A 14,241-nucleotide genomic window follows, 5' to 3' on the forward strand; every position below is an offset into this window, starting at 1 on the left:
TATTTGTAGCAATAGCCAACAATACATTGTATGGGTCTAAATGATCGAATTTTCTATCATGCCAAAAATCATTAGGATATTAAGTAAAGATCATGTTCCATGAAGAAATCCTAGATATTTTTTTCTTACCGTAAATTTATCCAAACTTAATTTTTGATTAGTAATATGCATTGCTAAGGACTTCATTTGGACAACTTCAAAGGCGATTTTCTCAATATTTAGATTGTTGTTTTGTTTTGCACCCTCAGATTCCAGATTTTCAAATAGTTGTATCTCGGCCAAATATTGTCCTATTCTAACAAACCATATATCAATGGAAAACGTATTTATTCAGCTCTCAGATGATGTATACATCTCAATAATAATAAAAAAGTCCCTTATAACTGGTTTTGTGGGTCACAAATAACAGTGATGACGTCAATTTAAGTCAGTTTAATAAACAGATATTTTTTTTCACTGAATAGCTCAAAAAAGTTGAAGAAGCAACCCCTAAATTACAACAAAATTATTTATTTCACACTTTACATAAACATTTTTAAAAACTAAATACCTTTGTGACGTATTTTCAAAATTTAAAATTAAATTACGTATTGCGCAGACATTAAAAATCCTAAATATGAAAAAAGATCCCTGAATATTTGCCTTTCGTAATGTCTTCATGGTGTGACGTCATAACATTTTTTTAAGCATTTAAAAGACGCGTTCTAAATGACTCTTTGTGACGTAGCAGTGTATACCCGCGGAATTGTCTCTCGTGCCGTTCTCCTCGCGGCGGGATAACTGACACGTTTCTTGGTGGGAGACTGCTTCTCTGCGCTCCGTTGTGCCTCGGTTTCATGTGAATACCTCTGGGTATAAGAAAGCACGTGAAGTCGGTGGTACTTGGCCCCCCTGCTGGGCTGTGGGTAAGCAGGGGGGCCGTGTGGACTCATAAATGATTGATGTGGTGTAGTGTGTTGTGTGGTGGGGGTGTGACTCGGTGATTGACAAACGATGGGCGAGGTGGTTATATTCTCACTAATCAAATTAGTTTAAATGGTTTATAGCATCCCCACCCGACCCTGCCCTTCACAAATAATGCTTGTTAATCACTGTTAACACCTGCTATAAACCTTATATGATAAACCATATGACAGAAATCAAATACATATTTAAAATAAAGAACATATTATGCCATGATGGCTTGCAAAATGCTGTACATTAAATGCCATTTACTGACATAGCAAACTCAGCTGAAACGGACTGATTCTTGTGTTGTCTTGATTTAAACACTTCATGCTAATGGTGTGAGATGCTGGAAAAACAGTAAGATGTAATGCAACATTCAAAGACTTACATAAGCTAACAATTAAAAATATCACACACACACACACACACACACCAAATAAACTAACAAATAAATCTTCCTCAGGAATGCTGATACATTATGAAAATAACTACATTTGTTCCAGAAGTTTTAGCATAAATAAGTAGGCCTACACCCCATCTGAAACGAATTGTCATTTCTCCTTACATAGAATACATATTATGCTTCCTTGTAGATGTAAAGTTCAGGCAAGGGTGATCAATTACCAAAAAAATGAGGACAATTAGATTTTCACATAAGTGTTGAGCCAAAAGTGCTACAAGTGTTAACTACATAAAAAATATCTAAAGGCATTTTTTGATCAACAGGTATGTTGAACCAAACCATTTAATTTTACTACAAATGTTGCATATATCCCATTTAATCATTCTTAATGCTGAACGCAATGGAACCACTTTAAAAACCAAATAGGTGTTTGTGAACATAGTAGCAAAAGTACTACAGAAATTCAAAATGAATTGTGACAGTGAATTTGGCTAAGAAAAGGACAGGACGGCCAAGCAAAGTGTCTCAGAGCTGGCAAGAGGTTTCAAAAAACGAAAACACAATTTAATGTTTTACCCTCAGGTAATTGTGGGGAAAAGTAAATGATAATCAATAAAGGTACATTTCTTTCAACATTTTTTCATTGACATAACTACAATGTATGGCGTCAATACTGCCATTTAGAGTGGACTCTTCTCAAACCTCCAGAAGACTCTCAGAACTAGTTTTTATTACCAATAGCCAGGACTGCAAAGACGAATTTACATGACAAATGTGACCCTGGACCACAAAACCAGTCTTAAGTCGCACAGCTATATTTGTAGCAATAGCCAAAAATACTTTGTATGGGTCAAAATGATCGATTTTTCTTTTATGCCAAAAATCATTAGGACATTAAGTAAAGATCATGTTCCATGAAGATATTTTGTAAATTTATTTGACACTTATGACTGGTTTTGTGGTCCAGGGTCACATCATTTTCATGTCTAGTTCACATGTCTCATAGGCTCTGGTGACAGTAGGGTGATGTGAACTTTAGCTATACTCAGTCTAGGAGGGAATAATAATGATTAAAAAATTATAAAATCAAAATGGAAAAGCTTGACCGTTTACTTGAAAACAATAACAAAATTTAATTTCCCCCCAAATTCAATAAAGGATAGTGTACCCAAAAATATCCAAAATGCCTGGCCCATGACCAGTTTTGTCATTAAATGCAATCTGTAGACTGAATTTTTAGTAGACATCTTGCATCAAAGAATTAATGACCATGAAATATGTTTCAGAACACTACACCCCCCACCCCCTCCCTAAAGAAAAACTAAATCCCCAAATAAAAGCAGACACCCTGATTTATTCAGTTTATTAAAAGTACAATCAGTAAATGCTGAAACTAGCCAACCTCAATGATAACCAATTAACAACAGCCAACTAACGCCCTAAAGGGGGGAGGGGGGGAAATAACACTCCATTCCAAAACACTGGCGTCTCCATTCAAAAGATTACAAACACAAAACTGATTCCTGACATTTAAATGGCACTGTTCCTGTAATTACAGACCGCACCTTCCAACACACACACACACACACACACACACGCACACGCACACGCACACGCAACATAAGAGTCCCAGCAGCTTACCAAAATGTCTGCTTTATTTTTCAGGATGACTCATTCAGAAAGACTAAAGGGAAAATTTGCACTAGATTCGGCCTCGCATCCTCCAAATAGGGGGTGGTGTAACAGCGGGTCAACCTTCAACAAAAATAATATGTAATAATAATAATAATGATAATAATAGTAATACATTAATCAATACAACATGTGGAGTTTTAAGTGAGAAAAATCTGTCACTGTGGATACCACCAAAAACTTTTATGCACCAACAGCAGGGAAAGGAAACAGGTCATATTTAAACAAGTTTATCAAAGCTTTGCATTATCATAAAATGCGCAACATAAGAGTCCCAGCAGGTTACCAAAATGTCTGCTTTATTTTTCAGGACGACTCATTCAGAAAGACTAAAGGGAAAATTTGCACTAGATTCGGCCTCGCATCCTCCAAATAGGGGGTGGTGTAACAGCGGGTCAACCTTCAACAAAAATAATATGTAATAATAATAATAATGATAATAATAGTAATACATTAATCAATACAACATGTGGAGTTTTAAGTGAGAAAAATCTGTCACTGTGGATACCACCAAAAACTTTTATGCACCAACAGCAGGGAAAGGAAACAGGTCATATTTAAACAAGTTTATCAAAGCTTTGCATTATCATAAAATGCTCTAAAATGTTAAATTTTTACGATTTTTTGCATTTTTTTATTGAAAGATATCAACTTTTTTCTTGTTTAAACATAGATTCTTTTATCTTGTCTCTTTTTCTCTTTTCTTTGTTGTGACTGCAAGTGACCATGAGAAAGGATGGGTCCTTGGCTGGGAATTTTTGGTGTAAGTGAATGTGCGTTTGTGTGTGTGTGCGCGCGTATGTCCTTTCCAGGCTGTAGTTGGTTCAGGGTCACAGCAGTTGAGCTGGTAATGTTTCTATTTCGTACTGAGTAGCTGACGCTATGACATCAGGCGTGTGTGTGTGAGGTATGATTTGAAAGAGTGAGTGTGTTGGCTGAAGAATGAGTGCACATAAAAAGGAATGTGTGCCTACAAAATGTTTTGGGAGTGTATAACCTATGTGTCGTGTTGTATAGTGTGTGTGTGTGTGTGTGTGTGTAAGGCACGGCCAGTCTGTCTCAGTCCCTCAGGTCCACACTGGATCCAAACAGAGCCACCAGCTGCTCCTCATAGTGGGCGATATTCCTCTTCATGATCTCTTTGCAGGGCCCCAGCAAACGCTCGAAGGCTTGTATGTCGATCACTGAAACACAAACATCAGTCGTATGACATTAATGGAGCACACTGTGCACATTTCAATGCAAAAATGTAAGTCAGATGGACTCAGAGAAACTTACCCAAGCATTTGATGTCCCCTATAGCATAGGCTGAGGCAGCACGCGGTTTATTAGTAACGAGAGCAAGTTCTCCGAAATACTGCCCTCTACTGCAGCGAGCGATCTCCACCTCAGCGTTATCCTGTCTGTCTGCTTTTGTCTGAGAGAACATTTAAATTTGGGGCAAAATTAAAAATGGAACTTTATGCAAAAATAATTGGATGCCAAACATATAGTCCCATCCTAAACAAACTAAACTCTATTAGTGATTCACAGATTGTTGAGGAGAAACAGTCTATGTATAGCTGTATCTACATGTTAATCTGGGACTGAAAGTATTTAATTTAATAAAAAATACAAATCTGAAAAGGAACATCTGAACTTTTCTCAGCACATTAAAGGAGTTTAAAAGGTGTAATTTAACACAATGCAAGAGAAAAAGAAAGATAAAGGAACTCACTTTGCTCTTCATCATAATCTTCACCTCTCCAGACTCCACAACGTAGAAGCAATCAGCCTTATCGCCCTGGTCATAGAGCAGCCCATAATAGTAATGATTAATAATACAATAGCATCAGTCAGAGTCCTGATCTTCAGTTCTGCTCTATTATTACAGTGCTATAAGTGGCAGCTGCCGTGTGTCTGTTGGTTCTTTCAGACACGCTGTAGCTGCTCAAGTGTGTGACAGCTAAACAGAGGATAGCAAGATTCTCAATAGCACCATCCACCGACTCAAACTAAATGCATCTTATATGTATAGAGATACATGAACAATGGCATTAGATAATACAATGCACAGTATATGGCATTTTTCAAAATAAAATTTCTGGTGATTTTTAGTAGATGAATGAAATCATTTTTATTTTGCTAAGCACATTTTTTTTCTTTTTGTTTCAAAACAGTTTAACAGAAAATCATAATGTTAATATTAATGCTTAAGTCCACATTTAATAGTTCAGGGCTGGGGGATAATTTACATTTATATAAATATATACATAAACAATTATTTAAATTTGTTTAGAATGATTCAGACATTTGCTATGTCCATATATTGCTTTACGTGAGAATACTGTATGAAATTCAAATTAGTTATTAATTATTAATTTTGACACAGGTGTTCTACCAGAATAACAAAAGATGGAGGTTATCACAATAACTTGGAAAATGTTCTGTTAACATTTGACAACCAGACAGTGTCACAATACTTTGTCATAATTTTGAATAGCATACCTATTATTTTACCTTTGAAACCTACTTTTTGTTTGAAATGTGTAGTCTTTAAAATAAATAACACTATGTTGATGGCCAATGACATTCATACACTTCCAAGAACTAATTTTTAGGGCAACTGTAAAGTTCACCTGCATAATGATCCGCTCTCCATCCTGAAATGATTTTACACCCAGCACATCAACAATCTTCATCCGCTCAGAAATCTATGAGATATAAAGATGGGTAAGTATATGATCATTTCGTTAGTGGTCTAATATGCATCTCTTCAGGTCTCATCATCCTAAGGTTTTTCTTCAGTGTTACCTGACACTCTTTCACAGAACCACTAAAAACATGTTTGGCAAAAGAATAAATGTACAATAATTTTCTCACCTCTAGTGATTTGAGTAGTGGGACAGACTCGATAAAGCATTCATACATCCTTCTCTTCTTCGCATTGTTCTTCACTACGAGTCTTCGGAACGTTGCCCGATCCTGAAGCAGACATACTGAAATTATTCTTGTGACACACTTTCAGTCTTCATATTTGTTGCATGTACAATGAAATTGCTGCTTTGTGAAAGTGAAGCTGCAGTCATTCAGTGTTTCAACCACGTGTCCACAAGGTGGTGCTGTTACAGAACACTACGTCAACAGGGTTTGCTGTCAGCTCACTTGCTCTCTCAGCACTCACCAGTCCCCAGAGGGCTCCCTCCTCTTTAGCAATGATGGTTGCAGCACGTGGAGTGTTGTACATGAGGGCCAGTTCTCCGAAACTGCCCTTATTATTATACTGACCCACACAGCAGCCCACACCATCCTTCTGTACCACAATATCATACACACCCCTGCAAATACACAACAAACATATATTCAGTTACGGTTGTGGTAGTGATTATGTAGCTACTACACTGATATATTCAGATATCCTGATCTATAGGTATTGACAATCAATATGAGGAATACTGTTATGGTTTGTGATAAACAATGAATAGGAATTCACATAAATTGCTTCCCGAAACCTCGCAGTTCCTTTGTTGAATCCAAATTGAGTCACATCATGATTACAGCTGCTATAAATCAATAAAATCACTAATGCAAATAACTGAATGGCAATATCAAATAACTGTGTCTGTGCACAATAAACATTCACCACTTTACAGTAGTGAAAAAGGCCCACTTCAGAGAAGGTTATAACCATATATAGTTTTGCATGGCCAGGGTGCCAGGTGAAGTGCAGTTCCATGCGGTTAAGAGGTGCTTTTCATCTGGACAGAGGGTACCACATTACTGCTATAATGTAAGATTAGCATAATACTATTGTTAAATTCAAATCTGCAGGTGTTATAAATTCAAAATAATGTAATTTGAAAAACAAACTCTCCTAACAGCAAGTCACTAAACAGTAATAGTTACTGTAGCTTTTAATTTAAACATTTAAACAATTTAAACAAACAACTACAAGTGCTTACAGTATGTAGTGCAAGTAAAAATATTGTTTATAAAGAAACAGTAACAAAGTATCCAGTAGCAGTAAATGCATTTATTGTTAGAAATAGAGCATTAGGCAAAACGTGCATAATTTTTACATGAAATGCGAAAAAATTTTCAAAATCTGAAACAGGAAACAACTGAGAGATGAATCAGTTTTAAAAATAATCAAAGATATATGCAAAATTGTTAAATGAAATGCGGGAATTAAAAAGCGTAATTTTCAAAATCTGAAACAGGAAACAACTGAGAGATGAATCAGTTTTAAAAATAATCAAAGATATATGCAAAATTGTTAAACTCTCGTAAACCAGCCCTTCTGTACAAGAGTATCACAGACACACTGGCAGAACGGTTTATAGAAATACATACCTCTCAATTACATAAAAGTTATCTCCATCATCTCCCTGATCAATGACGTGATCTTGTGGCTGCAAAAGAACCTCAAACATGGCGTCCAGCACCTCTGAAAACTGCTCCTATACCAGAAAGAGACAAAGAGTCTGATGAAGGAAATGCATTTCTGGATCATACAGTACATATTTAGCATCCACTGTAGGGATATACAAAACTACTGGACATATTTTTTTTAAAAACAGGCACATTTCTTAGGGTTCACACGACTTCTAGATAGAGTGCAGCAGAATGGAACAGAGTGGTTTCAACATTCTTTTAATCTTGACACGCCATCTTAAAAACTCAACACTCATGGTGCAAGATGCTGAATGAACAAGAGGGGAAAAAACAGCATTGATGTTCACATGCATGTGAACATAGATTAACATTTAAAAAATAGTGCAGAATGAATGTGAGAAAGTCCTTTGACAGACAGAAAAAAAAAGTACTTTCACAAAACTACCACGGGTCATTTTCCTTATATTTATGGCTGAAGATTGTGAATTTATTACAGAAAATTTTAAGGGGAAGAATTTAAAAGCTCAAATTCTCGAAACATTACATGATTTTTAGCATGCTGTATCTTCTCTCTGCTAAGCTGCATCTTTGAATTCACTCCATTGAAAGCACCACAGCTAAAAACATTTTATAATATAAAACGTAAGCCTAGTCAACATCACTAATTTATCTGTTTTTTTGCTGGGTGACAAGCCAACCAGAATATAACTTATATTTATTAAACATAAATATTGCAATCATAGCAATATCATAATATTACATAACATACAATAAAATTTTTATCTGCAAGTGTTACAAATTCAAAGTAATGCAAATATTTCCATTTTGGAAACCCGATTACACGCTCTGGTTAACCTTCAAATACTTCATCGAACATTTATTATCCACTGACCAGAGCACAACTTATACGTGCTACATGACATCAGCAGAAAATAAACAATGCAAATCAGTTCAAGTAACAGTACGTTAAATAAACGATATGTTCCTCTAACATGATGAACTGACAGTGGCAGTTTAAGTAAGGCACGTGTGATCAGTCGCACATGCAAACCAAACCTGACTGACTGGCCTGCAAAGAGTCCAGGAGTGATACAACCTGGATGGCGTCCGTTTACATTTTTATAGCCCTCATATCTGTATGTATGTGTGAGTGTGTGTACCTGATCAAGAGCCTTGAACAGCAGAATGTCCTTGCAGGCCTCCTGTAATCTACAACGCTGCTCATCTGTTTTTGGATGCACAACTCTCGGCTCAGAGTCTTCCTCATCATCATCGGGGTTAAAGGCCTCCGCACACACTATAAAAATAAATTACTATTTACTTGACAAAAGTCATAAACAAAGCCGCATGCAAGTGAAAAACATTTCCAAACTTGGGTTTCAAACTTTTTAATGACAGAGACTCCAAAATATGGAGTACAAAATATTTATATTGTTCAAGGGACATAGAAAGCATGGTGTAATAAAACATTTTCTTGTATTTTGTATTTGATTTTTTTTTTTTATTGGCTTTTTGCAATAAATAAAACAGCTTAAAAAGAAAATAATGGCAAGCCTTCATTCATTTTATTTTATTTGTTACACATACGTTCAAAGGTATGGGGTCAGTAATACAAATATTTTTATACATCAAGGAGGCATTAAATTGATCAAAAGTGACAGTAAAGGCACTTAGTGTTACAAAAGCTTCCTTTTTTAAATAAATGCCGTTCTTTTGAACTTACTATTCATCAAGAATACTGAAATACAATGTATAACAGTTTTTACAAAAATATTAAGCAGCACAACTGTTTTCCACAATGATAATAATAATAATAAATGTTTCTCAAGCACCAAATCAACATATTAGTATGATTTCTGAAGGATCATGGGACACTAAAGACTGGAGTTGGAGTAATGGCTGCTGAAAATTCAGCTTTTGCATCACAGGAATAATTTACATTTTATAATTTGATCAAACAAATGCAGCCTTGGTGAGCATAAGAGACGTCTTTCTAAAAATCTTAGCGACCCCAAACTTTTTAATGCTAGTGTACGTACTTTGCAGAAAAGGAGAAACAACTTTAATTTGTTAAAAACAAACAAATAAATAGATATTTTAACTAAAAACTACAGGCAGGATGTTCAATTATGAAAAAGAGTATTCTTCTCGCTGCGTTAAACATGTCTTTACAGGTAGCATATGTAGATTCCTTCATATGATGACGTGGGACTCTATGAAATCCCACATTAAAGGAATGTGTATGTTGAAAGAGGGGACTTTTTCACTGGAACACAATTGAAAGGGGCAGAATGAGTGGGCATACCAGCAACGTAATTACTATAAAACAAACACGAGGGGAAATGACGGAAAGGCAGAGCACTTATCTGACACACGCACACACTTTAAACCACATGATTAGTGCAATGACGTCAAACAGAACTCACCCGACACTCTCCGGTTAAATCTGCTGGGGGGAGGAGCTGCAGAGAGAGAGAAAGACAGAGAGAGAGTTAATGACTGTTCAAATTCTGAGAGCCGCAGACTCACAGACAATGTTAACGATCAAATTCAGTCTCCAAATCTCACATGTGCCCTTCAGTAACTGTGTGGGCGTGTTAAATATTCGGTAAGGTCAGTCAAAGGCCTGTCCTACAGGCTGTACCAGTTTCAGGAGATAGCAATTATGTGTTTACAATCACAGCTGAGTGCACTAGCACGACTCTCAGGAGCCCTGCAGGTCTGTACACACTCCTCCTCCTCCTTTCTCATGGCGCTGTTACAATCCATCAGTCCATTAACTCTTTGGTGTAAAACTAGCAATAATCTTTCTCTCGCATACACGCTCAATTTTAGGATCTTAATAAGAAGTTCTGCCTGTAACTAGGGCTGGGTATCGAGTTCGATACTTTTTAGGCACTGACAGAATTGCCTCGATACCTTTGAGTATCGAAAAACATCTTGCCGTTCGGAAGTCATTCAATTCCAATGGAGTGTAGCGCAGGAGCTGCGTGGAGTTCCGATCATATGCAGATGTCCGTTCATACTACACGAATGAAAGTGCGTGTTACGTGACCATTCATGCACACTGTAGCATCATGCTACATAAGCCAATAAATAAGATTTATATTCCGCTTTTACTCAAAACACACGTTAAACCACCTTCGAGTATTTGTAATAACTTCCGATTGCCGTCTAATGTGTGCTTTGGCCATGTAATGTTGCTGAAATTAAAAATGTAATTACCTCTGAGTCAGAGCAGCGATCATGGAAGAGAGAACACAGGCAGACAGCGCTGGAAGCTGCTAATGCTCATCAGTAAATCAGTGGAAAATGAATAGAAATGATGATTCTGTCTGAGCTATGCGTTTTAAAACGAACACGCACTAGTGTAAATGTAGCCTAACAGATGTGTAAACTGAAGACTATTTGAGCTTTATTAAAACTATTTGCACTGATTTATTGTGTTGGTTACATTTTGTTCCTTTGTGCAGTGGCTCAGGAGATGAGTCTTTGAATCTGTATTAGGGGTTTCACCGACTAATCGACTTTTCTCTGTCGACAATTCTCTGGCATGACGCTTTAAGCTTGACGTCGACTAGTCGCTGGTCCTATAGAGGGCGCAACAGGATAAGAAATCTTAGGACTTAAGATAAGGATTTCTTAGGATAATAAATCTTAGGATAAGGACTTCCAACATTTACGCTCCGTTTCCAAACAGTTAAAATGACAAATAAATGCATACTCTGAAAGCGCTCCACAAGACGTGTGATTATATAACTGGATGCTCAAAATTGAATGGGAGAATGCACGTTTTATACAGCTTATTGTATAGGTAAGTTAATTGCCGTTCTAATCTATTACGCTGCTGCACTGTAAAACACACACATAGGCTGCATCTGAAAACTGAAAAATGCTGCCTTCGCAATCGCATTCCAAGGTAGGAAGGCATTAAGGCACTTCCGAATTCAATGTTAGCTTCAGTTCCTGTCTCCTGAGATGCCTTCATCTGGCCGATTTTTGAAGGCAGCACAGATGTATCCTTCGCTGCCTTTGATATCCCACAATCCTGTGCGTTCCATTCTGTGACAGTTAAGCTAAAAAAATAAATAAAGATGGCGTCTGAAAGTTGCGGTCGCTGGTCAGTTTGTGTAAATGTACATTTTTTATCAAGGTTTTCCACTTTTGATGTCATTTCTAGCGAGAAATTACTATTGCAGTAATTAAATATTCACTTAGATATCACCAAAGCTCTCTATATTTTGCTGTAGATCATTAAACCGTTACACTGCCTCAGAAGTCTGTCCGAAATCAGTTTCATGAGGTGCCTTCGTGCGTAAACGCTGCCCGCAAATCATTGCCTGATAGGGCAGCGAGGCAACAAGTCAGCTGCCTAAGTTTTTGGATGCAGCCATAGGGTACAGAATCATTCAGCGCGGAAATGTATTGTCAACACTGTTCTGTGATTTCTCAATAAAAAAAGCTTAGAAACTGAAAAGTTCAAGCATATATTTCTTAATAACTAAATCCCACAGCTTCACTACTAGTAGAGAAACGCTGCCAGGTAGAATTAATTCACACACGCAATCGCTCTCACTAATGTATTCATATAAATGTAATCTTTACTGTGCTACTTTATCTGTATCTGATTTAGAACGAGCAGAAATCTGTGAGAAATATAACGACCCAAAGACAAAAGAACTGATAAAAATGAGCTGGTTATACAAGCAATAGCCATGTGGGCAGCGCTGTGTCATATGCCATAGCTGTACACAAGGTGTTTGTCACAGCTCCAGACTTATTTGTTCATTAATGACGTCATCAGCGACTAGTCGACTTCGACTCGACTTTCATCACATAAAAGTCGACTTTAAAAAATCAGAAGTTGTTCAACCCCTAGTCTGTACAAACAACAAGCTGAAAAATTAAACCAAAGTTTTTTTTTTTTAGATAATGTTATCTTGTTAAAATTGATTTCATAAAATTGGTATCGAAAAAAGTATCGTTCAGGAACCGGTATCGAAGTCAAGGTATCAGTATCGGTATCGAAAATGTTTAAACGATACCCAGCCCTACTTGTAACCAATAGACTTTCAAATGTTTGAACACATTCTTAACCTGCAACACAATACACATTATGTAATGCATGGCATGCATGCTCATGTTAAATGCCGTGGAATTGTGTGTATTCACACATACGCTTTCAGATTTACACCTCTTTGCAAATTACTTAACACTGTGTGTGTGCATGTTGCCCAGACAAGGCGGCTTAATACATGGATGTGTTGTGAGAGCACTCAAAGAAATGAGTGCGTGCATGAGCATGTGAAGTATCAGGAGATGGGGTGCTTCAACCCCACGTGTAGGGGATATCAAGTGGCCAAAGTTGCCATGACAACAAAATATAAGGAAGACCTCCTCATCGCTCTAACAACTATCCCCCCAAATACACACCCACTCACTCTCTCTTGGCAACCAGAGAGAGAGAGGAAAAAAAGGGAAAGAAACAGACAGTGACACAGGAAGGAAGAAAAGGAAAAGAAAAATGAGTGAGAGCATTATTTCTAAGAATACACAAAGTCGATCCATTTTGAATCATTAAAGTTTTGTCATCATTTACTCACCCTCATGTCAGTTTGAGCCCGTATTGTTTTTTTTTTTTTTCACATACACATATGCAAACACACAAAAGGGACAGGGGAAAAAAAAGCAGAATTAGAGTATCATAGAAGGCGGCCACATAACTTGTCTAAGTCTCCTTAAGTCATATGATAGCCATGTGTGGGTAACAGACGTGTAATTAAAGACGTTATTTACTGAAAATCTTTCCCTCCACCATGCTTCTCATATTTCGTTTGCGGTTGCAATTTTCAAACTTGCCACATTTTCAATCTAACAAATATAGAGTACGTATGGCTTCAAAAGAGAACGATACTTGCATCCACTTTTCTTGTTTTTGACAACAATGGCTTAGCAATTGTTTTAAATGTTCTGTTATTTAAATTATATTCTTTTGAACTTTCTATTCAAAGAATCCTTAAAGGGGTCATCGAATGCCCATTTCCCACAAGTTGATATGATTCTTTAGGGTCTTAATGAAAAGTCTATTAACATACTTAGGTTAAAATTTCTCAATGGTAGTGTAAAACAACACCCTTTTTACCTTGTCAAAATCAGCTCTGTTTTCAGCAACCCGTTTTAGTGCATGTTCCTTTAAATGCTAATGAGCTCTGCTCACCCCGCCCCTCTCTTCAAATAATCTATTTTTCTGGACTGACGGATAACAGAAGTATGTCTAATTAATTGATTAATTGATTGGTCATCGGATGCCCATTTTCCACAAGTTGATATGATACTTTAGGGTCTTAATGAAAAGTCTATTAACATACTTAGGTTAAAATTTCTCAATGGTAGTGTAAAACAACACCCTTTTTACCTTGTCAAAATCAGCTCTGTTTTCAGCAACCCGTTTTAGTGCATGTTCCTTTAAATGCTAATGAGCTCTGTTTATCCCACCCTTCTCTTCAGTGGGGGGACGAGCCGTTCTCATGAGACTGTGTACTTTAGCCACGGAACTTGCCAACTAGCACGTTATTAGGAAAGGCGATTTGCAAAGATTCATAAAAGAACCTTATACTCACTTATTCTGTAGGTGAGGCTGGATCACGAATGATTTATGCGAACATAAATGCATTTAGGTAGATCGGGGGGCACATTCCCTTCAAAAACAAAGGTAATCCACTGCGTCTTCATCGGCTCAGATGTCGGGAGTAAATGACGACTGATATGTTCTAGGGGTGGGCGATATGAGCTAAAATTCATATCACGATATTTTACACTGTCCA

At 36.9% G+C, this 14,241-nt stretch overlaps 1 protein-coding gene across 1 annotated transcript in view; it reads right to left on the reverse strand.

The window, feature by feature from the left end:
* Positions 1–3,445: 3,445 nt before the first annotated feature.
* Positions 3,446–14,241, reverse strand: part of prkar2aa (protein kinase, cAMP-dependent, regulatory, type II, alpha A) — a 34,658-nt gene continuing 23,862 nt past the window's right edge. Inside the window, exons 2-10 of the mRNA XM_016461940.1 lie at positions 9,844–9,879; positions 8,578–8,714; positions 7,376–7,482; positions 6,207–6,360; positions 5,906–6,007; positions 5,662–5,736; positions 4,761–4,826; positions 4,322–4,460; positions 3,446–4,227 (exon numbers count right to left, since the gene is read on the reverse strand). Of these exons, the coding sequence (XP_016317426.1) occupies positions 4,103–4,227; positions 4,322–4,460; positions 4,761–4,826; positions 5,662–5,736; positions 5,906–6,007; positions 6,207–6,360; positions 7,376–7,482; positions 8,578–8,714; positions 9,844–9,879 (941 nt within the window). The 3' untranslated portion in view covers positions 3,446–4,102. The remainder of the gene's footprint in view (positions 4,228–4,321; positions 4,461–4,760; positions 4,827–5,661; positions 5,737–5,905; positions 6,008–6,206; positions 6,361–7,375; positions 7,483–8,577; positions 8,715–9,843; positions 9,880–14,241) is intronic.

This window comes from Sinocyclocheilus anshuiensis, unplaced genomic scaffold (genome assembly GCF_001515605.1).
Source record: "Sinocyclocheilus anshuiensis isolate Anshui unplaced genomic scaffold, SAMN03320099.WGS_v1.1 scaffold80, whole genome shotgun sequence".
NCBI classification, from domain to species: Eukaryota; Metazoa; Chordata; class Actinopteri; order Cypriniformes; family Cyprinidae; genus Sinocyclocheilus; species Sinocyclocheilus anshuiensis.